Source organism: Ranitomeya variabilis, chromosome 2 (assembly GCF_051348905.1).
Source record: "Ranitomeya variabilis isolate aRanVar5 chromosome 2, aRanVar5.hap1, whole genome shotgun sequence".
Classification (NCBI taxonomy): domain Eukaryota; kingdom Metazoa; phylum Chordata; class Amphibia; order Anura; family Dendrobatidae; genus Ranitomeya; species Ranitomeya variabilis.
The window spans coordinates 179,713,358-179,739,347 of record NC_135233.1 but is presented as its reverse complement, the minus strand read 5'-3'; the positions used below and the strand labels follow the sequence as shown (position 1 = coordinate 179,739,347).

The 25,990-nt window shown below is 44.7% G+C and overlaps 1 protein-coding gene across 2 annotated transcripts in view; it reads right to left on the bottom strand.

Moving 5' to 3' along the window:
• MEMO1 (mediator of cell motility 1) overlaps positions 1-25,990 on the bottom strand; it is a 172,614-nt gene that overhangs the window by 78,659 nt on the left and 67,965 nt on the right. For both annotated transcript variants that reach the window (XM_077283240.1, XM_077283241.1), the window contains exon 6: positions 3,549-3,691. In XM_077283240.1, coding sequence (XP_077139355.1) covers positions 3,549-3,691 — 143 coding nt within the window. The remainder of the gene's footprint in view (positions 1-3,548; positions 3,692-25,990) is intronic.

Below are 25,990 nucleotides of genomic sequence, written 5' to 3'. Positions count from 1 at the left end.
TGCGCCTGTGCGGGCAGTGTGGCCACCCTGTTGCTGAATCCCCGCCCCGCACTGTGTTATTCATTATGCACAGTGCGGGGCTGGGGTTCCTGGGCATGCGCACTGCGCTGTTCAGACGCTCCCCCGGTCCCCCGCCTTCCAGCGTTGCCGTAATATACAGGTTTCCTTGCCAGCGTTTGGAATGAAGCAGCCGCAAATAACAACGCTGGAAGGCGGGGGAGCTGGGGGAGCGTCTGAGCTGGGGGAGCGTCTGAACAGCGCAGTGCGCATGCCCAGGAACCCCAGCCCCGCACTGTGCATAATAAATAACACAGTGCGGGGCGGGGATTCAGCAACAGGGTTGCCGCACTGCCTGCACAGGCGCAGTCAGGCACCCTGGATCTGACCTATGACGGACAATGAAGACTGCGCCTGCCCCAGGCAGGCACGCACAGCGCAGGCGCCGGATTTAAGAAGAAACAGCGCGCAGGGGGTGGCGACCACATCCCCAGAAGAGAAGAGTGACGGCCGTTGGGAGATTCACCGAGGAAGCTTCGGACCGCCTCCAGGTCTAAGGACAGGTTATTTTGTACAAATTTTAAAACGCTTTATTGAGGGAATAACTGAATCAAAAACTAAAAGAGCCACCTTGTTAGAATGCAGCATTACTGCTGCACAAGGTGGCTCTTTTAGTTTATAACGGCTGGAGGGGGTGACAGTGGCCCTTTAACAACCAAGAAGAGGTCACACTGGACACCTCCACCTGGATGGATCCCTCATTTGGATAAATATATAGACTCCTTCAGACATTTGATAAAATCCCCCATCATAGATACTAACAGGAGACAAGCATCCAACATCAGAGACCAGGAGAGAAAGGCCATACAGTCTCTGAAAACCAACAAAGAAATCATCATCAAACCTGCTGACAAGGGAGGTGCAATAGTCATGATGAACACATCAGACTATATGAAGGAAGCAAACAGACAACTTACGGACACACGCTACTACAAAAAATTGGAGTCAGATCCTGCACAGGACTATTACAAGGAACTAACCAAGTTAGTATCTTGTCTGTCCAACGAATCCATAAGAGCCGATGACCTGATACCAGAAAGTGCAAGAACAGGGATATTCTACATGCTTCCCAAAATCCACAAATCTGGAAATCCAGGAAGACAAATTATCTCATGTATGAGACACCCTTACTGACCAGGTATCTGAATGGGTAGAGGGTATTCTTAAACCACTGGTAAAGAATACACCCAGCTTCATTCAGGACACAACTGACCTATTGAATAAACTAGCAGCAATAGGTCCTCTACCAAAAGGAACCATCCTGGCCACCATCGATGTGGAATCTTTGTACTCCAATATCCCACACCAGGATGGATTAAATGCCTGTAAATTCTTCATGGAAAACACAGGGAGTGATGTGGATTCTGTGGTGAAACTTAAAAAATTCATCCTCACCCACAATTACTTTTAATTTGACAACAAGATCTATCTACAGGAGACTGGCACAGCAATGGGAAGTGAAATGGCTCCACAGTATGCAAATATTTTCATGGCCAAGCTTGAAAGCGACTTTTTGTCCTCATGTCCCATCAGGCCTCTGGCCTACTACCGCTACATTGATGATATTTTAATCATCTGGATGGAGTCTAAGCAACAGCTAAAGATGTTCCATAAACAGCTTAATCAATTTCATCCCACCATCAACTTGACACTCAACTACTGCTGTACTGAAATTAACTTTTTGGACACCATCATTAAGCTGGAGAACAATGAAATAGAAACATCCCTATATCAGAAGCCAATTGACCGCCCAACATACCTTAAATGGGACAGTTTCCATCCAAAACACATAAAAAACCTCCATTGTCTACAGCCAAGCCATCAGATACAATTGTATATGTTCCAACCCCATGGATAGAGATGAACACCTTGGTCACCTCAGAAAGACCTTTTTGAATCAGGGCTACCATCCAAGAACAATTGAAAACCAGATTACAAGAGCCACCAGAATATCAAGGAATCACCTGCTACATTACAAAGCTAAAGAAGAAAATAACCGGGTGCCTCTAGTAGTCACCTACAATCCAAATCTGGAGGTGCTAAGGGGAGCTGCACAGAAATTACAACCTTTACTACAAAAAGATGCCTGCTTACAATCCATTTTTCCAGACCCCCCACTACAGTGTTTTAGGTAGCCCTCGAATCTTAGAAGCATCATTGTCAGAAGATCCCTGTTCTCTCCAACAGCTGCAGGTACCTTTCCTTGCAACCAGAAAAAATGTAAAACCTGTCCATTTATAATGACCACGGACAAGATAAATTCACATCAGGACTACAAGATACCATATACTTTCAGCTGTGTCACTTCTAATGTGGTGTACCTAATTATTTGTACTAAATGTCCAACTGGGGGTATGTATGTAGGGGAGACAGAGCAGAAACTGAGAACAAGGATAAATTCTCACTGCCACACAATAAGAGAAAAAAGAATGGACCTACCTGTGGCCACACATTTTTGTATGCCTGATCATAGCACCTTGGACCTGAAATTACTTGTATTGAAAGGTAACTTCAAATCTTAGAGAGACAGGAGAATTTGGGAGTATAAATTTATGACAACCTTTGACACACTTAGTGCAAGAATGAAAGTGTCGCATGGATTTGTCTTTTTACATCAGTTAAGAAATTTGCACTTCAGACCATGTGGGGTCATCATAACCGAACCAGACCCCAATCAGAGGACAACAAAACATTCACTCCTAATCTAAGAACTGTTCCAATACTTATGGACACAACTGTTTATCACTTATCACTATCCCATAATGACAGTTCTGTGCTGTGTTGTGTATAAATATGTGATTCTTCAGATGTTGTATTATCTATGCCTGATGAGGAGGCCTGAGTAGTCTCGAAAGCTTGCACTTTGTTACCATCTTTTAAGTTAGCCATTAAAAGGTATCACCACTGAAGGACTCTCAATTCTAAATATTTTTCTAAACAAAAGGGAGACAGGTACAAACGTATAGCTGATAGAAAACGTGTACCAGGATCGGACCTGAATGTGAATGACTGTGTGGTTATCGACCAGGAATATGAGGTTGAGGGTTCCTTCCTGGAAGTTGGGGCATAGATTCATTGGTCCCTATAAAATAACCGTCGTCATTAATCCAGCAGCGTTTCGTCTTGAGCTACCTCAGGTTCTTAAAATCCACAATATGGATTTTCTGAGGGTAGGGACAAGTTTTTTTCTGTTGAAAGAAGCATGCAAATTGTACTTTAAACTTGGCAGTGGCTTATCTCCCACAGGAACATAGTATAGGTTGTTAAAATTCCAACAAGCCAAAGGTGTCCTTGCACAGACATGGGCCCTCATGGAAGAGTTGTAAAACTCCAATCACATAATTGCTCAATCCTATTAGGTTCTGCAGACTCAACCAACATTTAGCTAATGTGTATAAGCACCTATAGCGGTTTTGAATAATTATTATTAGTTTTCTGGTCATTTTAGTTTAAATAATAACAAAATAAAATAAAATTGTTATCTTACTTACCCCAGTGACAAAAATCTGATGAAATTACAAAGAGATTAGTAGGATCTGCTAAGTATTTGCTAAATAGTTTCCCAAATTCTTGTTCTTTTGATTCACTAAGGGCTCCAACCAACACAGGAACAATGGTAAACTCATCTTTATGGCTAAAAGGGAAATAAAGAAGAATTGGAAGTGAAAACAAAATCAACATTTGACGTACCGTATATAGACTATAAGAAAGGACTAGAAGGTGTTAAAAATAAAGAATATACACTACTTCAAAAAATAAAGGGAACACTAAAATCCCACATCCTAGATATCACTGAATGAAATATTCCAGTAGTAAATCTTTATTCATTACATAGTGGAATATGTTGAGAACAATAAACCCTAAAAATGATCAATGCAAATCAGGACTAATATCCCACAGAGGTCTGGAGTTGGAATAATGCTCAAAATCAAAGTGGAAAATGAAGTTAAAGGCTGATCCAACTTCAGTGGAAATGCCTTAAGACAAGGAAATGATGCTCAGTAGTGTGTGTGGCCTCCACGTGCTTGTATGACCCCCCTACAACGCCTGGGCATGTGTTGTGAACTATATTTGTTGGCTCCCTCTTGTGGTCACTAGCGGGATGGCACTTGGATTATCCTTCCCCAGGTTGGTACCCACCTGGTTCGTTTGGCCTTGGGTGTTCCTATTTAGACTTCCTGGAAACTCAGTCTAGTGCCTGGAATCGATGTAATCAGTCTATGTCTGTTTTTCTCCTGACTCCTGGTCCCTGAGTTTTGCAAGATAAGCTAAGTTCTGCTTTCTTATTTTTGTCCTTTTGCATTTGCTCTTATTTTGTTCCAGCTTGTTCAAAATGTGATTTCTGTTTTTGCTGGAAGCTCTAGGGGGCTGATATTCTCCCCCCACACCGTTAGTCGGTGCGGGGGTTCTTGGATCTTCAGCGTGGATATTTTTATAGGGTTTTTTGCTGACCGCATAAGTCCTCTGCCTATTTTCTGCTATTATTTAGTGGGCCTCTCTTTGCTAAATCTAGTTCATTCTTACGTTTGTCTTTTCTTCTTACCTCACCGTTATTATTTGTTGGGGGCTTGTATAATAACTTTGGGGTCTTTTCTCTGGAGGCAAGTGAGGTCTTATTTTCTCTGAAAGGGTTAGTTAGTTCTCCGGCTGGTGCGAGACGTCTAGAATCAACGTAGGTACGTTCCCTGGCTACTTCTAGTTGTTGTGTCAGGATCAGATATGCGGTCAGCCAAGTTACTACTTCCCTATGAGCTGGTTTTTGTGTTTGCGGACTTAGCTGGAACTCCTGAGATCCTCTACCACTAGGATCATAACAGTATTCAAGGCCCAAAAAGAGAATATTTAATGCATTGCTGAAGCGGGATTAAAAGAAAAAAAAGTTCTGAGTTTTTGTTTTTTTCTCCTTCCCCTTTTTCTCTGAGTGGCTTGAAGCCCTGCTGCAGACATGAATGTTCAGACTCTGATTACTAGTGTGGATCAGCTTGCTGCACGAGTGCAGGGCATTCAGGATTTTGTTACTTGTAGTCCTATGTCAGAGCCTAAGATACCTATTCCTGAGCTGTTCTCTGGAGATCGATTTAAATTTAGGAATTTTAGGAATAATTGTAAATTGTTTCTATCTTTGAGACCTTGTTCGTCTGGAGACTCAGCTCAGCAAGTTAAAATTGTTATCTCCTTCTTGCGTGGCGACCCTCAGGATTGGGCCTTCTCATTGGCGCCAGGAGATCCTGCATTGGCAAATATTGATGCGTTTTTTCTGGCGCTCGGATTGCTTTATGAGGAGCCTAATCTTGAAATTCAGGCAGAAAAAGCGTTGCTGGCTATCTCTCAGGGCCAGGATGAAGCTGAAGTGTATTGCCAAAAATTTCGGAAATGGTCCGTGCTTACTCAATGGAATGAGTGTGCTCTGGCCGCAAATTTCGAAGATGGCCTTTCTGAGGCCATTAAGAATGTGATGGTGGGGTTTCCCATCCCTACAAGTCTGAATGATTCTATGACTCTTGCCATTCAGATTGATCGGCGTTTGCGGGAGCGCAAATCTGCTAATTCTCTGGCAGTATTGTCTGAACGGACACCTGACTCAATGCAATGTGATAGAATTCAGACTAAAACTGAACGACAAAATCATAGACGTCAGAATGGGTTGTGTTTTTACTGCGGTGACTCTACACATGTTATCTCAGCATGCTCTAAACGCCTAACAAAGGTTGTTAGTCCTGTCGCCATTGGTAATTTGCAGCCTAAGTTTATTTTGTCTGTGACTTTAATTTGCTCATTGTCTTCCTACCCTGTTATGGCATTTGTGGATTCTGGTGCTGCCCTGAGTCTTATGGACTTGTCGTTTGCCAAGCGCTGTGGTTTTGTCCTGGAGCCTTTGGAAAATCCTATTCCTCTTAGAGGAATTGATGCTACGCCATTGGCGGAGAATAAACCGCAGTATTGGACACAAGTGGCCATGTGCATGACTCCTGAACATCGGGAGGTGATTCGTTTTCTTGTTCTGCATAAAATGCATGATTTGGTCGTTTTGGGTCTGCCATGGTTACAGACCCATAATCCAGTTTTGGATTGGAAGGCTATGTCTGTGTCAAGTTGGGGTTGTCAGGGAATTCATTGCGATTCCCCGCCGGTCTCTATTGCCTCTTCTACTCCTTCTGAAGTTCCGGAGTATTTATTGGACTATCAGGATGTATTCAGTGAGTCCAGGTCCAGTGCCCTTCCTCCTCATAGGGACTGTGACCGCGCTATAGATTTGATTCCTGGTAGTAAATTTCCTAAGGGACGATTATTTAATCTATCTGTACCTGAGCATGCCGCAATGCGTTCTTATATAAAGGAGTCTTTGGAGAAGGGACATATTTGTCCATCTTCTTCCCCTCTTGGTGCGGGATTCTTTTTTGTGGCCAAGAAAGACGGGTCTTTGAGACCTTGTATTGACTATCGGCTTCTGAATAATATCACTGTCAAATTTCAGTATCCTTTGCCACTATTGTCGGACTTGTTTGCTCGGATTAAGGGTGCCAGTTGGTTCACCAAGATAGATCTTCGTGGTGCGTACAACCTTGTGCGCATTAAGCAGGGAGATGAATGGAAAACTGCGTTCAATACGCCCGAAGGTCATTTTGAGTACTTGGTGATGCCTTTTGGGCTCTCTAATGCCCCTTCAGTGTTTCAGTCCTTTATGCATGACATCTTCCGGAAGTATCTAGATAAATTTATGATTGTATATCTGGATGATATTCTGTTTTTTTCTGATGATTGGGATTCTCATGTAAAGCAGGTCAGGATGGTGTTTCAGGTTTTGCGTGATAATGCTTTGTTTGTGAAGGGCTCAAAGTGTCTCTTTGGAGTGCAGAAGGTTTCCTTCTTGGGTTTTATTTTCTCCCCTTCTACTGTGGAGATGGACCCAGTCAAGGTCCGAGCTATTCATGATTGGACTCAACCCACGTCAGTTAAGAGTCTTCAGAAGTTCTTGGGTTTTGCTAATTTCTAGCGTCGTTTTATCGCTAATTTTTCTAGCGTTGTTAAACCTTTGACGGATATGACCAAGAAAGGTTCTGATGTTGCTAATTGGGCTCCTGCAGCCGTGGAGGCTTTTCGGGAGCTGAAGCGCCGGTTTACTTCGGCGCCTGTTTTGTGCCAGCCTGATGTCTCACTTCCCTTTCAGGTTGAAGTGGATGCTTCTGAGATTGGTGCCGGAGCTGTTTTGTCGCAGAAAGGCCCTGGTTGCTCTGTGATGAGACCATGTGCTTTTTTCTCTAGGAAATTTTCGCCTGCTGAGCGGAACTATGATGTTGGTAATCGGGAGTTATTGGCCATGAAGTGGGCATTTGAGGAGTGGCGTCATTGGCTCGAGGGAGCTAAGCATCGTGTGGTGGTCTTGACTGATCACAAAAATCTGATGTATCTCGAGTCTGCTAAGCGCCTGAATCCTAGACAGGCTCGTTGGTCGTTGTTTTTCTCCCGTTTTGACTTTGTGGTCTCGTACCTGCCTGGTTCAAAGAATGTGAAGGCTGATGCTCTTTCTAGGAGCTTTGTGCCTGACTCTCCCGGCGTCTCAGAGCCAGCTGGTATTCTTAAAGAGGGAGTAATCTTGTCGGCCATTTCTCCTGATTTGCGACGTGTGTTGCAGAGATTTCAGGCTGGTAGACCTGACCCTTGCCCACCTGATAGATTGTTTGTTCCTGATAAATGGACCAGCAGAGTTATCTCGGAGGTTCATTCCTCGGTGCTGGCAGGGCATCCTGGGATTTTTGGTACCAGAGATTTGGTGGCTAGGTCCTTTTGGTGGCCTTCCCTGTCGCGGGATGTGCGTTCTTTTGTGCAGTCCTGTGGGATTTGTGCTCGGGCTAAGCCTTGCTGTTCTCGTGCCAGCGGGTTGCTTTTGCCCTTGCCCGTCCCAAAGAGGCCTTGGACGCACATTTCCATGGATTTCATTTCAGATCTTCCGGTGTCTCAAGGAATGTCTGTCATCTGGGTGGTGTGTGATCGTTTTTCCAAGATGGTCCATTAGGTGCCCTTGCCTAAGTTGCCTTCCTCTTCCGATCTGGTTCCTTTGTTCTTTCAGAATGTGGTTCGTTTGCACGGCATTCCTGAGAATATCGTGTCTGACAGAGGATCCCAGTTTGTGTCCAGATTCTGGCGATCTTTTTGTGCTAAGATGGGCATTGATTTGTCATTTTCATCTGCCTTTCATCCTCAGACTAATGGCCAAACGGAGCGAACTAATCAGACGCTGGAGACTTATTTGAGATGTTTTGTTTCTGCGGATCAGGATGATTGGGTGACCTTCTTGCCATTGGCTGAGTTTGCCCTCAATAATCGGGCTAGTTGCGCTACTTTGGTTTCGCCATTTTTCTGCAACTCTGGTTTTCATCCGCGTTTTTCCTCGGGTCATGTTGAACCTTCTGACTGTCCTGGGGTGGATTCCGTGGTGGATAGGTTGCAGCGGATTTGGAATCATGTGGTGGACAACTTGAAGTTGTCACAGGAGAAGGCTCAGCGTTTTGCCAACCGCCGCCGCGGTGTGGGTCCCCGACTTCGTGTTGGGGATTTGGTTTGGTTGTCTTCTCGGTTTGTCCCTCTGAAGGTTTCCTCTCCTAAGTTTAAGCCTCGCTTTATTGGTCCTTATAAAATTTTGGAAGTCCTTAATCCGGTGTCTTTTCGTTTGGATCTTCCTGTGTCGTTTGCCATTCACAATGTGTTCCATAGGTCTTTGTTGCGGCGGTACGTTGTGCCTATGGTTCCTGCTGTTGAGCCTCCTGCTCCGGTGTTGGTTGAGGGCGAGTTGGAGTACGTGGTGGAGAAGATCTTAGATTCTCGTCTCTCTAGACGGAGGCTTCAGTATCTGGTCAAATGGAAGGGCTATGGTCAGGAGGATAATTCCTGGGTGGCCGCCTCTGATGTTCATGCGGCCGATTTGGTTCGTGCCTTTCACGCTGCTCATCCTGATCGCCCTGGTGGCCTTGGTGAGGGTTCGGTGACCCCTCCTTAAAGGGGGGGTACTGTTGTGAACTATATTTGTTGGCTCCCTCTTGTGGTCACTAGCGGGATGGCACTTGGATTATCCTTCCCCAGGTTGGTACCCACCTGGTTCGTTTGGCCTTGGGTGTTCCTATTTAGACTTCCTGGAAACTCAGTCTAGTGCCTGGAATCGATGTAATCAGTCTATGTCTGTTTTTCTCCTGACTCCTGGTCCCTGAGTTTTGCAAGATAAGCTAAGTTCTGCTTTCTTATTTTTGTCCTTTTGCATTTGCTCTTATTTTGTTCCAGCTTGTTCAAAATGTGATTTCTGTTTTTGCTGGAAGCTCTAGGGGGCTGATATTCTCCCCCCACACCGTTAGTCGGTGCGGGGGTTCTTGGATCTTCAGCGTGGATATTTTTATAGGGTTTTTTGCTGACCGCATAAGTCCTCTGCCTATTTTCTGCTATTATTTAGTGGGCCTCTCTTTGCTAAATCTAGTTCATTCTTACGTTTGTCTTTTCTTCTTACCTCACCGTTATTATTTGTTGGGGGCTTGTATAATAACTTTGGGGTCTTTTCTCTGGAGGCAAGTGAGGTCTTATTTTCTCTGAAAGGGTTAGTTAGTTCTCCGGCTGGTGCGAAACGTCTAGAATCAACGTAGGTACGTTCCCCGGCTACTTCTAGTTGTTGTGCCAGGATCAGATATGCGGTCAGCCAAGTTACCACTTCCCTATGAGCTGGTTTTTGTGTTTGCGGACTTAGCTGGAACTCCTGAGATCCTCAACCACTAGGATCATAACAGGCATGCTCCTGATGAGGCTGCAGATGGTCTTCTGAGGGATCTCCTCCCAGACCTGAACTAAAGCATCCGCCAACTCCTGGACAGTCTGTGGTGCAACGTGACGTTGGTGGATGGTGCGAGACATGATGTCCCAGATGTGTTCAATCGGATTCAGGTCTGGGGAACGGGCGGGCCAGTCCATAGCTTTAATGGCTTCATCTTGCAGGAACTGCTGACACACTCTAGCCACATGAGGTCTGGCATTGTCCTGCAGTAGAAAGAACCCAGGGCCAACCACACCAGCATATGGTCTCACAAGGGGTCTGAGGATCTCATCTCGGTACCTAATGGCAGACAGGCTAGCTCTGGCGAGCACATGGAGGGCTGTGTGACCCTTCAAAGAAATGCCACCCCATTACTGACCCACTGCCAAACTGGTCATGCTGAAGGATGTTGCAGGCAGCAGACTGCTCTCCACAGCATCTCCAGACTCTGTCACATGTGCTCAGTGTGAACCTGCTTTCATCTGTGAAGAGCACAGGGCACCAGTGGTGAATTCAACAATCCTAGTGTCCTGTGGCAAATGCCAAGCATCCTGCACGGTGTTGGGCTGTGAGCACAACTCCCATCTGTGGACATCGGGCACTCAGACCATCCTCACGGAGTCGGTTTCTAACCGTTTGTGCAGATACATGCACATTTGTGGCCTGCGGAAGGTCATTTTGCAGGACTCTGGCAGTGCTCCTCCTGTTCCTCCTTGCACAAAGGCTGAGGTAGCAGTCCTGCTGTTGTGTTGTTGCCCTCCTACGGCCCCCATCCACGTCTCTTGGTGTACTGGCCTGTCTCCTGGTTAGCGCCTCCAGCCTCTGGACACTACGCTGACAGACACAGCAAACCTTCTTGCCACAGCTCGCATTGATGTGCCATCCTCGATGAGCTGCACTACCTGAGCCACTTGTGTGGGTTGTAGAGTCCGTCTCATGCTACCACGAGTGTGAAAGCACAACCAACATTCAAAAGTGAGCAAAACATCAGCCAGAAAGCATTGGTACTGAGATGTGGTCTGTGGTCCCCACCTGCAAAACCACTCCTTTATTGAGTGTGTCTTGATAATTGCCAATAATTTCCATCTGTTGACTATTCCATTTGCACAACAGCATGTGAAATTGATTGTCAAACAGTGTTGCTTCCTAAGTGGACAGTTTTATTTCACAGAAGTTTGATTTACTTGGAGTTATATTCTGTTATTTAAGCGTTCCCTTTATTTTTTTGAGCAGTGTATATTGCACATTAAAGTCTCAGCAATAAGTCCCAAATTCTGTGTTAAACAATTTTAAATAATATATTAAACATTTAAATCCTTTACCCCCCACAAGCCTGTTTTCACCTTCATAACTCGGTCAAATTTTTACAATTCTGACCACTGTCTCTTTATGTGGTGTGGTTCAGTGACCCCTGTGGCAGCTAGGGGGCCCTGTGTGTGCTCCTTGGGATATGCATGGAGGCATATCTGTTGTGATAATGGTGGTGAAACAGTGACTGGCATTGTCGTGAATGGCCGATATGTGTCGCAGAGGGAGTCTGCGTGGTAAGTCTGATGTAATGTGGTTGTTCTGGGACCTGTAGTCCCTCAAGAGTGTGTATAGTTAGTAAGGGAGACTTACTAGGCTAGTTATGTGAGATGGGCGGGACAAACTAGCCACACATCCACACTCCCACCTGTGGGAGTGGTTAAGGGTATATAATGTGACCAGGGTGTGGGTCACATGTTCCTCTATGGTACCAGTGTTTGGACCTGAGTGGTGAAGGTCCTGGAAGTATGTGTTGGATTTCCTGGGAGTAGGAATCCTGAAGAGCACATACCAGTGTGTTGGGAGGTCCTGGGAGTAGGACCGGATCCCTGAATAGCACGAGGTGAGGACCGGGATCTGCAGAGCCAGTGACAGCTACTGTGTGGGGAAGCTACAGTCCTTCGGGGGGTCTGGACTGACTAATGTGTGCCGGCCAGGCAAGTTGGTGATCCCTGTGAGGCAGCTTACCAGGAGGTGGAGCAGGAGCTCCCGTCAGGTACTATACAGACTGTTGGTGCTTGTGATGTTCTAAGAACTGTGTGGTCTCCCATGGCAACTGAACGGAGTGAGGTTCAGCGTGGTTAGAGACTGCGACCCAGTGTCATATGCGCTATATGTGACTTGGGACATTGGTGAACTGTACGGCGTACGGACACCCATGGTAACTGGGCGAAGTGAGAGATCCAGCATGTTTAGAGTCCGTGAGTCAAAGCCGTAAATGAAGTGTTTAAGATAAAGCTGCAAGTTAATATCACCACTTGGTGCCTGTTGTGTTTCGTGAAATGTATATAATGAACTGTGCATAACCCGGTTTATGACACTTTAATAAACCGTATAGACTGTGTTTAAGCGAAAAATCGTGCCTGACTACGTCAATCCCGTGCCAAGCGAGTGTCCCCCAATACACTCAGTAAGAGCAATCTTACAGTAGTAATAACTCTGAAACGCTTCAACAGATCCCAATGATTCTGAAATAGTCTTTAAGTGATGTATTATACTTCATGATAATGGTAAAATTTGTTTGTTTGATGAGACTAGAATTTATTTGCGAAAAATTATCAGAAATTTGGTTTAAATTTTGCAATTTTCTAGCTTATAATTTTTATGTCACGCAATAGTTAATAACTAACATTTCCCTCATGTCGACCAGCAATCTTCACACACACACATATATATATATATATATATATATATATATATATACACATACACACACACACACACACACACACACACACACACACACACACACACACACACACACACACACACACACACACACAGTACAGACAAAAAGTTTGGACACACCTTCTCATTTAAAGATTTTTCTGTATTTTCATGACTATGAAAACTGTACATTCACACTGACGGCACCAAAACTATGAATTAACACATGTGGAATTATATACTTAACAAAAAAGTGTGAAACAACTGAAAATATGTCTTATATTCTAGGTTCTTCAAAGTAGCCACCTTTTGCTTTGATGACTGCTTTGCACACTCTTGGCATTCTCTTGATGAGCTTCAAGAGGTAGTCACCAGAAATGATTTTCACTTCACAGGTGTGCCCTGTCAGGTTTAATAAGTGGGATTCCTTGCCTTATAAATGGGGTTGGGACCATCAGTTGTGTTGAGCAGAAGTCTGGTGGATACACAGCTGATAGTCCTACTGAATAGACTGTTAGAATTTGTATTACGGCAAGAAAAAGCAGCTAAGTAAAGAAAAACGAGTGGCCATCATTACTTTAAGAAATGAAGGTCAGTCAGTCCGAAAAATTGGGAAAACATTGAAAGTGTCCCCAAGTGCAGTTGCAAAAAACATCAAGCGCTATAAAGAAACTGGCTCACATGAGGACCGCCCCAGGAAAGGAAAACCAAGAGTCACCTCTGCTTCTGAGGATAAGTTTATCCGAGTCACCAGCCTCAGAAATCGCAGGTTAACAGCAGCTCAGATTAGAGACCAGGTCAATGCTACACAGTTCTAGCAGCAGACATCTCTACAACAACTGTTAAGAGGAGACTTTGTGCAGCAGGCCTTTATGGTAAAATAGCTGCTAGGAAACCACTGCTAAGGACAGGCAACAAGCAGAAGAGACTTGTTTGGGCTAAAGAACACAAGGAATGGACATTAGACCAGTGGAAATCTGTGCTTTGGTCTGACGAGTCCAAATTTGAGATCTTTAGTTCCAACCACCGTATCTTTAGGCGACGCAGAAAAAGTGAACGGATGGACTCTACATGCCTGGTTCCCACTGTGAAGAATGGAGGAGGAGGTGTGATGGTGTGGGGGTGCTTTGCTGGTGACACTGTTGGGGATTTTTTGAAGGCATACTGAACCAGCATGGCTACCACAGCATCTTGCAGTGGCATGCTATTCCATCCGGTTTGCGTTTAGTTGGACCATCATTTATTTTTCAACAGGACAATGACCCCAAACACACCTCCAGGCTGTGTAATTGCTATTTGACCAAAAAGGAGAGTGATGGGGTGCTACGCCAGATGACCTGGCCTCCACAGTCACCAGACCTGAACCCAATCGAGATGGTTTGGGGTGAGCTGGACCGCAGAGTGAAGGCAAAAGGGCCAACAAGTGCTAAGCATCTCTGGGAACTCCTTCAAGATTGTTGGAAGACCGTTCCCGGTGACTACCTCTTGAAGCTCATCAAGAGAATGCCAAGAGTGTGCAAAGCAGTCATCAAAGCAAAAGGTGGCTACTTTGAAGAACCTAGAACATAAGACATATTTTCAGTTGTTTCACACTTTTTTGTTAAGTATATAATTCCGCATGTGTTAATTCATAGTTTTGGTGCCTTCGGTGTGAATGTACAATTTTCATAGTCATGAAAATACAGAAAAATCATTAAATGAGAAGGTGTGTCCAAACTTTTGGTCTGTACTGTATATATATATATATATATAGCCTTCTCTGTGATACATACCTCCCGTCGACTATCCAACCATTAGCCACGCTACAATATATATATATATATATATATATATATATATATATATATATATACACACATACATACACACACACACACACACACACGACTTGCCCAAATAGTGGAAACCCTCCACAAGTGACCGCATTTTGGAAACTAGACCCCTCAAGAAATGTATCTAAATGTGTGGTGAGCACCTTGAAACCCCCAGGTGCTTCACAGACGTTTATAAAGTTGAGACATGTAAATAAATCTAATTTTCTCAAAAAATTTTCTTTTAGCCAATTTTTTTATATTTCCACAAGGGTAATAGCAAAAACTGCACCATACAATTTGTTGTGCAATTTCTTCTGAGTACACAGATAGCCCATAGGTGGTCGAAAACTACTTTTGAGGCACAGCAAAAATATCAGAAGGAAAGAAGCTCCATATTGGAGTGTATATTTTGCTGGAATGATTTGAGGGTAAGGTGTCACATTGACAGAGCCCCTGAGGTGCCAGAACAACAGGACCCCCCCCCCCCCATAAGTCATGCCATTTTACAAACTATACCTCTCAATTAATTCATCTAGGAGTGCAGAGAGCATGTTGACACCACATGTGCCTCCCAGAAATTTATACCATTGGGTGGTGAAGAAAGAATAATAAAATTTTTACAGCTAAAATGTTCTTTTAGCGCCAAATGTTTAATTTTTATAAGTGATAATAGGAAAAAATGGACATCTCAGTTTGTTGAGCAATTTCTCCCGAGTATGCCAATACCCTGCATGTAATTGGGAACTACGTTTGACACACACTGCAAAACTCAGAAGGAAAGGGCTGCCATAATATATTGCAGATTTTACTGTTATGGTTTGCGGGTGCCATGACCCAGTGGGAGAGCCCCTGAGGTGCCAGAAAAGCAGAAGCCCCCATAAGTGACACGATTTTACAAACTTCACCTCTCAATGATTTTATCTAGGGGTCCAGTGATCATACTGACATGAGAGAATTTTATTCCATTGGGCAGTGTAGAAAAAATTATTACATTTTTACCACAAAAATGTTGTTATAGCCCCACCGCTTAGGTTATGTTAATTAATTCAATAATTTAATAGATCGGACTTTTATCAAATGCGGCAATATCAAATGTTTATTTTTTTTGAACTTTTATATTAGTAAAAACTTTTTTTTCTTTAAATTATGTTTTAGACCCATTGAGGGACTAGAACGTGTGGTCGTTTGATCGCTTATTACTGTAGCATTACAGTATAGAGAAAAATCTCAGTCTCCTGTGGAGTTCAGCCTACAGCTGAGCTTCACAGGAAGATCAAGATAATAGCGACAGGAGGTCTTCATAATAACTCATAGGTAATATTAACCCATCGGTCCCCTGTGATCGCACTACGTGGAACCAATTGTAAACTGTGTGTGCATTCCATTTAAATGCCACTGTCACTGCCAATTCTGGTGCTTTGCCTGGCTCTTCCCACTTGCCCTGTAGCGGTGGCAAGTGGGGTTCATATTTGTGGGGTAAACTGATAAGTTCAAATAGGCGCCATTACTACAGGTAATGAGTGGAAGACAGAGGAGCCTCTTAAAGAAGTTACAGGTCTGTGAAAGACAGAAATCTTGCATGTTTTTAGGTGACCAAATACTTATTTTTCACCATAATTTGAAAAATAAATCTTGCCAAATCAGAAAAGGTGATTTTCTAGATTTGTTCTCTCAATTTTGACTCTCATAGTTGTGGTCTACCTATGATGGCAATTACAGGCCTCTCTCATCTTTTTAAGTGGGAGAACTTGCACAATTGATGGCTGACTAAATATTTTGTTTCCTCACTGTCCATACTAGAATACCATAGTTCACGAGTGGGCAATTATTTTTCCCGAAGGACAACATGAGAGACTGACTTTTGTGGAGGGTTGACCCAATAGCCTGAAATTTATTCTGCTATTAATATTCATTATAAATATTTTATATAAATATGAATTGTATCGCTTAATATTGAGCAAAATTAAGTATGCGGACATCCTCCTATATACCATTTGAGTCTGCACACAGCCCTTTCTATATATCATAAAAGTCCCCACATAGCCTCCCCATGATCAGCATGAGACTCGCGTAGCCTCCCCATGATCAGCAAGAGACCCACCTAACCAACCCAAGATCAGCATGAGACCCATGAAGCCTCCCCATGAGAAGGCCCATAGTAACATAGTTATTAAGGTTGAAGGAAGACTAAGTCCATCTAGTTCAGCCCATAGCCAAACCTAACATGCCCTAACATGTTGATCCAGAGGAAGGCAAAAAAAAACCCCATGTGGCAAAGAGTAAGCTCCACCTTGGGGAAAAAAATTCCTTCCCGACTCCACATACGGCAATCAGACTAGTTCCCTGGATCAACGCCCTATCAAGGAATCTAATATATATAACATGGAACATTATACTTTTCAAGAAAGGCATCCAGTCCCCTCTTAAAGTTAAGTAATGAATCACTCATTACAACATCATACGGCAGAGAGTTCCATAGTCTCACTGCTCTTACAGTAGTAAAGAATCCGCGTCTGTTATTATGCTTAAACCTTCTTTCCTCCAGACAGAGAGGATGCCCCCTTGTCCCTGTCTCAGGTCTATGATTAAAAAGATCATCAGAAAGGTCTTTGTACTGTCCCCTCATATATTTATACATTAAAATAAGATCACCCCTTAGCCTTCGTTTTTCCAAACTAAATAGCCCCAAGTGTAATAACCTGTCTTGGTATGGCAGACCCCCCAGTCCTCTAATAACCTTGGTCGCTCTTCTCTGCACCCGCTCCAGTTCAGCTATGTCTTTCTTATACACCGTAGACCAGAACTGTACACAGTATTCTAAGTGTGGTCGAACTAGTGACTTATATAGAGGTAAAATTATGTTCTCCTCATGAGCATCTATGCCTCTTTTAATGCATCCCATTATTTTATTTGCCTTTGTAGCAGCTGCCTGACACTGGCAACTAAATGTGAGTTTGTCATCCACCCATACACCCAGGTCTTTTTCATTGACGTTTTTGCCCAGAGTTTTAGAATTAAGCACATAGTTATACATCTTATTACTTCTACCCAAGTGCATGACCTTACCTTTATCCCCATTAAAGCTCATTTGACATTTGTCAGCCCAAGCTTCTAGCTTACATAAATCATCCTGTAATATAAAATTGTCCTCCTCTGTATTGATTACCCTGCAGAGTTTAGTGTCATCTGCAAATATTGAAATTCTGCTCTGTATGCCCCGTACAAGGTCATTAATAAATATGTTAAAAAGAAGAGGGCCCAATACTGACCCCTGTGGTACACCACTGCTAACCATGACCCAGTCCGAGTGTGCTCCACTAATAACCACCCTTTGCTTCCTATCCCTGAGCCAGCTCTCAACCCACTTACACATTTTCCCCTAACCCCATTATTCTCATTTTATGTATCAACCTTTTGTGTGGCACCGTATCAAAAGCTTTTGAAAAGTCCATATACACAACGACCACTGGGTTCCCTTGGTCCAGTCCGAAACTTACCTCTTCATAGAAATTGATCAGATTTGTCTGACAGGAACGGTCCCTAGTAAACCCATGCTGATATTGGGTCATGAGGTTATTCCTCTTCAGATACTCCAGTATAGCATCCCTTAGAATGCCCTCCAGGATTTTACCCACAGTAGAGGTTAAGCTTACTGGCCTATAATTTCCGAGTTCAGCTTTTGTCCCCTTTTTGAATATTGGCACCACATTTGCTATACGCCAGTCCTGTGGTACAGACCCTGTTATTATGGACTCTTTAAAGATTAAAAATAATGGTCTATCAATGACTGTACTTAATTCCTGCAGTACTCGGGGGTGTATCCCATCCGGGCCCGGAGATTTGTCAATTTTAGTGATTTTTAGACGATGCCGTACTTCCAGCTGGGTTAAGCAGGTGACATTTAATGGGGGATTTTTGTTATCACTGATCATTTTGTCTGCCAAGGGATTTTCTTGTGTAAATACTGATGAAAAAAAGTCATTTAGCATACTGGCTTTTTCCTCATCCATCATTTCACACAGACTATTTTTAAGGGGGCCAACACTATCATTTTTTAGTTTCTTACTATTTACATCATTAAAGAATATTTTGGGATTATTTTTACTCTCTCTGGCAATGAGTCTCTGTCTCAATTTTTGCTGCCTTGATTTGCTTTTTACAGAGTTTAATTTTCTGTATTTATTTAATGCCTCATCATTACCTACTTCCTTTAATTCTCTAAATGCTTTCTTTTTGTCCCTTATTGCGCCCCTTACAGCTCTATTTAGCCATATTGGTTTCCTCCTATTTCTAGTATGTTTATTCCCATACGGTATATACTGTGCACAGGTCCTATCCAGGATGCTAATAAACGTCTCCCATTTTCTTTCTGTACTTTTATGCCTCAGGATATCTTCCCAGTTAATTGCACTAAGATTATCTCTCAACCGTTTGAAATTTGCCCTCCTGAAGTTTAGTGTCCTTGTCACCCCTCTACTACACATCTTATTGAAGGATACATGAAAACTTATTATTTTGTGATCACTATTCGCCAAGTGACCCCCAACCCTTGTATTTGATATGCGGTCTGGCCTGTTGGTTAATATTAGGTCTAGCAGTGCCCCCCTTCTTGTTGGGTCCTGAACCAGTTGTGAAAGGTAATTGTCACTCATAGTTGTCAAAAACCACCGATTACCTTTGCTGGAACTGCAGGTTTCTGTTCCTCAATTTATTTCAGGGTATTTGTAGTCTCCCCAAGTCCAGCATGAGAGCCCCATAGCCTCCCCATGTCCAGCATGAGACCCCCCATAGCCTCCCCATGTCCAGCCAAACATGCCATACACATTAAGAAAAAAAAAAACACAAACCACATGCTCACTTTGCTCCCATTCCCCCGATACTCTGCCTCTGTGAGTTCAAATGCACTGTCTCTCCGTAGTGCACAACTGTCACGATAAAATGATGTCATCGCATGAGCCGTCTCTCACGCTGAATGGTGGAAGAAGGGGCTGGAGGCCCCTCCTTCACCAATGCATTCACCACTGCCTGCATCAGGAGGATGCAGATAGATGGCGGTAATAGTGGGCAGAGGTGGACAGGTTGGGGAGGACAAGGTGCGTCCCCTGTAGGCCACTGACTTCCGCCCCTGAGCTGTCTCGGTCCACGGGCCGAAAGGGAACAGTTAGAGAGCCAAATGTGGCCTGCAGGCTGCACTTTGCTCAGGTCTGCCATAGTATATAGTGTTATAGTTAGTATTTCAGATCTCACTTTATCATTCAAACAAATTATATTTATATATATTTACTATTAGTTTTAAAAAGTATTTGTACAGTGACCAAATCTTCATGATTTGGCCTCTACATGCCACTATTTTGGATTTAAAATGAAACAACAGATGCAATTGAAGTGCTGACTTTCAGGGTTAATAAAAGAGACTGAACAAAAATTTCCTGTGAAATATTTGGGAATTGCAACCACTGTTCTACAAAGCCTCCTCATTTCAGTAGCTCAAAAGTATTTAAGACAAATTAATGTCATAATAAATAAAATGTTCATTTTTAATACTTTGTAGAGAGCCCTTTGCAGTAAATCACTGCCTGATGTCTGGAAAACAAGGATGTCACCAAACGCTGGGTTTCCTTGTTTGTGATATTTTGTCAGCCCGTTACTGCAGCGGACTTCAGTTGCTGCTTGCTTGTGGGTCTTTCTGCCTTAGGCTGGTTTCACACTAGCGTTCCGCAGGACTGCGGATGGCAGCCTCCTTGCTCTATTAAGCCCCACCTACTGCAGCACCTCTTCTTCAGCTCCGCCTATGTCTGCATGTGTCCTGCATACCCTATCTTTAACCCCTTAATGACCCAGCCTATTTTGACGTTAATGACCTGGCCATTTTTTGCAATTCTGACCAGTGTCCCTTTATGAGGTAATAACTCAGGAACGCTTCAAGCGATTCTGAGACTTATTTTCGTGACATATTGGGCTTCATATTAGTGGTAAATTTAGGTCGATAATTTTTGCGTTTGTGAAAAAAATCGGTAATCTGGCGACATTTTTGAAAAATTTCGCAATTTGCAAATTTGGAAATTTTATTCTGTTAAACCAGAGAGCTATGTGACACAAAATAGTTAATAAATAACATTTCCCACATGTCTACTTTACATCAGCACAATTTTGGAAACAAATTTATTTTTTTTTTTCTAGGAAGTTATAAGGGTTAAAATGTGACCATCGATTTCTCATTTTTACAACAAAATTTACAAAACCATTTTTTTGGGGACCACCTCACATTTGAAGTCTGTTTGAGGGGGCTATATGGCTGAAAATACCCAAAAGTGACACCATTCTAAAAACTGCACCCCTCAAGGTGCTCAAAACCACATTCAAAAAGTTTATTAACCCTTCAGGTGTTTCACAGCAGCAGATGCAACAAGGAAGGAAAAAATGGACATTTAACTTTTTAGTCACAAAAATGATCTTTTAGCAACTTTTTTTTTTATTTTCCCAAGGGTAAAAGGAGAAACTGGACCCTGAAAGTTGTTGTCCAATTTGTCCTGAGTACGCTGAAACCCCATATATGGGGGGGACCACTGTTTGGGCGCACGAGAGGGCTCAGAAGGGAAGGATCCCCATTTGACTTTTTCAATGAAAAATTGGCTCCAATCTTTAGCGAACCCATGTCACGTTAGGAGAGTCCCTGTGTTCCTAAACATTGGAGCTCCCCCACAAGTGACCCATTTTGGAAACTAGACCCCCCAAGGAACTTATCTAGATGCATAGTGAGCACTTTGAACCCCAGGTGCTTCTCAAATTGATCCATAATAATGAAAAAGTACTTTTTTTTCACCAAAAAATTCTTTTAGCCTCAATTTTTTTCATTTTCACATGGGCAATAGGATAAAATGGATCCTAAAATTTGTTGGGCGATTTCTCCGGAGAACACAGATACCTCATATGTGGGGGTAAACCACTGTTTGGCCGCACAGCAAGGCTCGGAAGGGAAGGAGCACCATTTGACTTTTTGAATGGAAAATTAGCTCCAATCGTTAGCGGACACCATGTCGCGTATTGAAAGTATGTAGTGTATGTCAGGTTGTTGTCTGGTGTAGTGTACGACAGCTTGGTGTGTGTGGTGTAGTATACACCACACACACACACCAACCTGACATACACTATACCACACACCAACCTGAGGTACAACTACACCAAACACACCAACCTGACACTACCTCAGGTTGGTGTGTGTGCGGTAGTGTATGTCAGATTGGTGTGTGGTGTAGTGTACATGAAGTTGGTGTGTGTGGTATAGTATACACCACACACACCAACTTGACGTACACTACACCACACACACCAACCTGGCATACACTATACCACACACCAACCTGACGTACACTACGCCACACACACCAACCTGACACACTACCTCAAGCATTCATTCAAACACAGTCCAGGTTTGTCAGGACACGTTTCACCTTGGAAACAAGTTGTTTTTCTTGTCCCCCTTTTATAGCACACTCGGCACCTTTTTCTTGTTATCCCCTCACTGGGAAAATGTTGCCCTGGTATCATACGGGAAACTTGAGTTCCAGGGGTGCTGGGGCCCACTCCTTCCTCGTCTTCAAACATCAGGGCCTTTATCACTGCCTCCTTGTACTGAAGGTGTTGTTGGTCTGACCTGCACATCTTGATAGCACGTATGCATTATATAGTGCCATTTGTAAAATGTGCACAGCCAGTTTTTTATACCACACCTTCATCTTTCACATGGCACTATAGGGCTGGAGGACTTGATCAGCTTCCCCCCATGTGTTAGTTGTACCCTAAGGCACAGTCCGGTTTGTGGACCTGTGCTGGGGTACCTCGACAGTGGTGGCTGTGGTGCTGGGACCATGGATTGTTGTCAAGAAAAAGACATCTTTTTTCTTTGAACTTGACCACAAGCATGTTTCCTGCTACATTGGGCTCGGCTCTCACCCTCTGGGAGAGCCTGCTCAATTAGTGACAATGGGAGACCCCTCTGGTTTCTGTGCACGGTACTGCAAGCGATGGTAGCTCTGGCAGAGAGGAATTGAAAGAGTGGGATGCTTGTATAAAAGTTATCAACGTCAGATGGTAACCTTTATCAAGCAGTGGGTGGACCAAATCCCACACTATTTTCCCACTCACCCCCAGAGCAGGTGGACATTCCGGAGGCTGAATCCTGGTGTCCTTTCCTTGATAAACTCTAAAGCTGAGAGTGTACGCTGAGGTACTCTCACACAGCTTATAGAGTTTTATCCCGTACCTCGCCCTCTTGCTGGGCAGGTACTGACAGAACTGAAGACTCCCTTTGAAGTAGATGAGGGATTCATCCACACAAATTTCCTTTGGGGAAGTTACACTTCAGCAAACTTGTTGCTTAAGTGTTCGATGACCGGCCGAAGTTTGAACAGTCTATCAAAATTTGGGTCATCGCGGGGAAGGATGTCCGTATTGTCCCTAAAGTGGAGAAATTTATGAATCGCCTCAAAACGTTTGCGAATCATAACCATGCCATATATTGGAGTTTGATATAAAATATCAGTACTCCAGTATTGGAGAATTTCTGGTTTCTTCACAATCCCCCTGTGAAGGACCAGTTCTCAATATTTCAACATTTCTACAGAGTCAAGAGGACTCCAAGCAGAAAATGATGAATTTGGGTTTGGGCCAAAAATTGCTGGGCGTACAAGTTTGTTTGTTCCACCATAAGACTGACGATTGACTCAGAGAAATAGACTTTGAAAAAGTCTATTTCCCTGAAGTTGGCAGTCTCAAACTGGAATCCTGATTGGCGAACGAAATCAGGAATCCGTGGAGCAAAATTTTCAGGGATGGGGGTCCAGACGGGGGCACTAGTGCTAAGTTGGGCGTGACTAGCATTAGGTTGGGGGTTACTTACACTTGACTGTGGGTCTTTTCCCCTGGGTTCCGGCTCTTCCTCCCTGGCCTCCGGCTCTTCTTCCCTGGGCTCCGGACGATTTCTCGTCCTGCGACTTCTTGGTGGTGGTGAGTCCTTGTCACTGGAGGAGGAAGAGTGGGAGGAATAGAAAAATGTGGGGTCCTCTCCCTCACTATCAGCTTCGGAGGCAATAAAGGAATATGCCTCCTTAGCTGAGTACACCCTTTGTGACTGGGATGACTGGGATGAGCGGGACATTGTGTGTGTGGTGTGTGTGGTGTGTGTGCGTGTGGTGTGTGTATAAAAAAAAATCTAAACTTTATTATAGTGTTGCGTGTGTATGTGCGAGTGTTTGGTGAAACTTTCTACTGCAGGAGAAGGCTGTCAGGCACAGGGGGGCTGTCAGGCACGGGGGGCAGGAGGGGGCTGAGGAGATGCAGCAGATCGAGCCGGCAGCAGGTGATCAGGGGGCCAGGGGATGATCATTGGGGGGTGATCACCAGGGGAGGATGGGGCTGTCGGGGGCAGGGGGAGCAGAGTACTAGCTACAGATGGAGCCGGCAGAAGCAGGTGATCAGGGGGTGATCAAGGGGTGGTTGGGGTGATCACTGGGGGGGTGATCACCAGGGGTGGATGGGGCTGTCGGGCGTGGGGGGGGGCAGAAGGGGAGCAGAGGACCAGCTACAGATGAAGCCAGCAGCAGCAGGTGATAAGGGGGTGATCAGGGGTGTGATTGTGGTGAACATCGGGGGGGATGATCACCAGGGGAGGATGGGGCGTTCTGGCGAGGGAGAGGCAAGAGGGGAGCAGAGGACGAGCTGTAGATGGAGACGGCAGCAGGTGATCAGGGGGTGATCAGGGGGGCCAGGGGTGATTGGGGTGATCACTGGGGGGTGATCATCAGGGGAGGAGGGGGCTGTCAGGCGCAGGGGGGGGGCAGGAGGGGAGCAAATGGAGCCGGCAGCAGCAGGTGATAAAGGGGGCAGGGGGGGATCGGGGGGGAGGGGAGGACAGGAGAGGGCAGTACCTGTCCTCACCAGCAGCAGTGGTGCTGGCAGAGGCGGTGTGCGACAGCGGCGTCTGTGGGGCAGGTCAGCAGTTAGGCACCTCGCTCCTCAGCTTCCACGGATGGGATGAAGCTGAAGAGCGAGGCAGCCATTGTTTTACTCTGCCCCTCCACATCTGAATGGAGGGCTTACGTCACATGGACGCTAGCTCCAATCAGATTTGGAGGGAGTGACAAAAAGGGTTGGGTGACTTTTCATTAACCCCGGTCACCCGACCCGCAGGAACGCAAACATTCTGTGACACAGCATATGCGTCACAGGTCGGATTGGTACCGACTTTCATGAGGCGTACGCTGTGTCACAGGTCGGGAAGGGGTTAACATTGGGTACACAGGCCATGTGGATGTTTGCGGATGCCTCCGCATGCGTCGTTTTGACGCTGCATCAACCGCAACAAAATGCAACATGTTGCTCTCGACGCAGTTCAGCGCAGTGTCAAAATAACGCACGAGGAGGCATCCGCATACATCCGCCTGGCTCGTGTACCCAATGTTAAAGATAAGGTACGCAAGACGCATGCAGACGTAGGCGGAACTGAAAGAGGAGGTACGGCAGTGGGCGGGGCTTAAGGGAGGAAGAAGGCTGCCATCCGCAGCCTTGCCGAACGCTAGTGTGAAACCAGCCTTAAAGGGGTTGTCCTGTCCAAAACGATAATTCTGCAGTCAACGTTTATCACTGCAGACTTCTGACTCACCCCATACACTTGTATTGGGAGACACTGTGTCCACTACTCAGGCTCTGGCTAGGAGTATGCATATTGCATATGTACCGGCCGTCCTGGCTCAAAAACGAGTGAATCCTCGCAGTGTACAGTGCGTGCGCTGGGGGGAATAAGAAGATGTCTGCAGTCACACAGAGTGACTGCACACTTATTTTGGACCAGAAAATCCTTTTAAGTTTTGTCTCAAGCATGTGAATTGCTGCTCAATGGGGTGTAGATCTGGTGATTAACTCGGCCATTGCAGAATATTCCACTTCTGTGCCTTGAAAACCTCTTGGGTTCCTTTTGCAGTGCATTTTGAGTCATTGTCCATCTGTACTGTGAAGTGCCATCCAATCAACCTTGCTGTACTTGGTTGAATCTGAGCAGTAAGTATAGCCTTGTGCATTTTAGAATTCCTCACCTGCACTGTGTTCAGTCACATCAGTAGCATGGTTACCAGGGGAGAGGGGAGTGCGGTGGGTGTGGTCGCCCCAAATCCTGCACTCTGAGGGCCCACTTGGAGCTACGCTACTTTTAACTGTATCTGTGTGCACAGCGCGCCAATAAAGTTAAACTCTGTGGCAGAGCCAGAAGACACAATCTCCTACACTACTACCAGTGGACGCTGGCCCCGCAGCTGCTATGGGGCCCATGAACTGAGAGGCGCTGGTACCAGGTTCCCTGCCTGATGACACCACTACATAGTGCCTGCTGTGCTGATATGTGTGGCGCTTCAGAACGATCACTGCAAACACCAGAGCAGCAGGGGACCGAAGAGAAGAGAGTATTGCTTTTTTTTTTTTTAAATCAGAGAGGTCATTGTGGTGGTCAGATTGGAGGATTATGGGGAGTGATTTATACTCTATGTAGGACTATGGGGAGTTCATTCTCCTATATGTAGGACTAGGGGGTGCACAGTATACTAAATGAAGGACTATGGGAGTGCAGTATACTATATGGAGGACT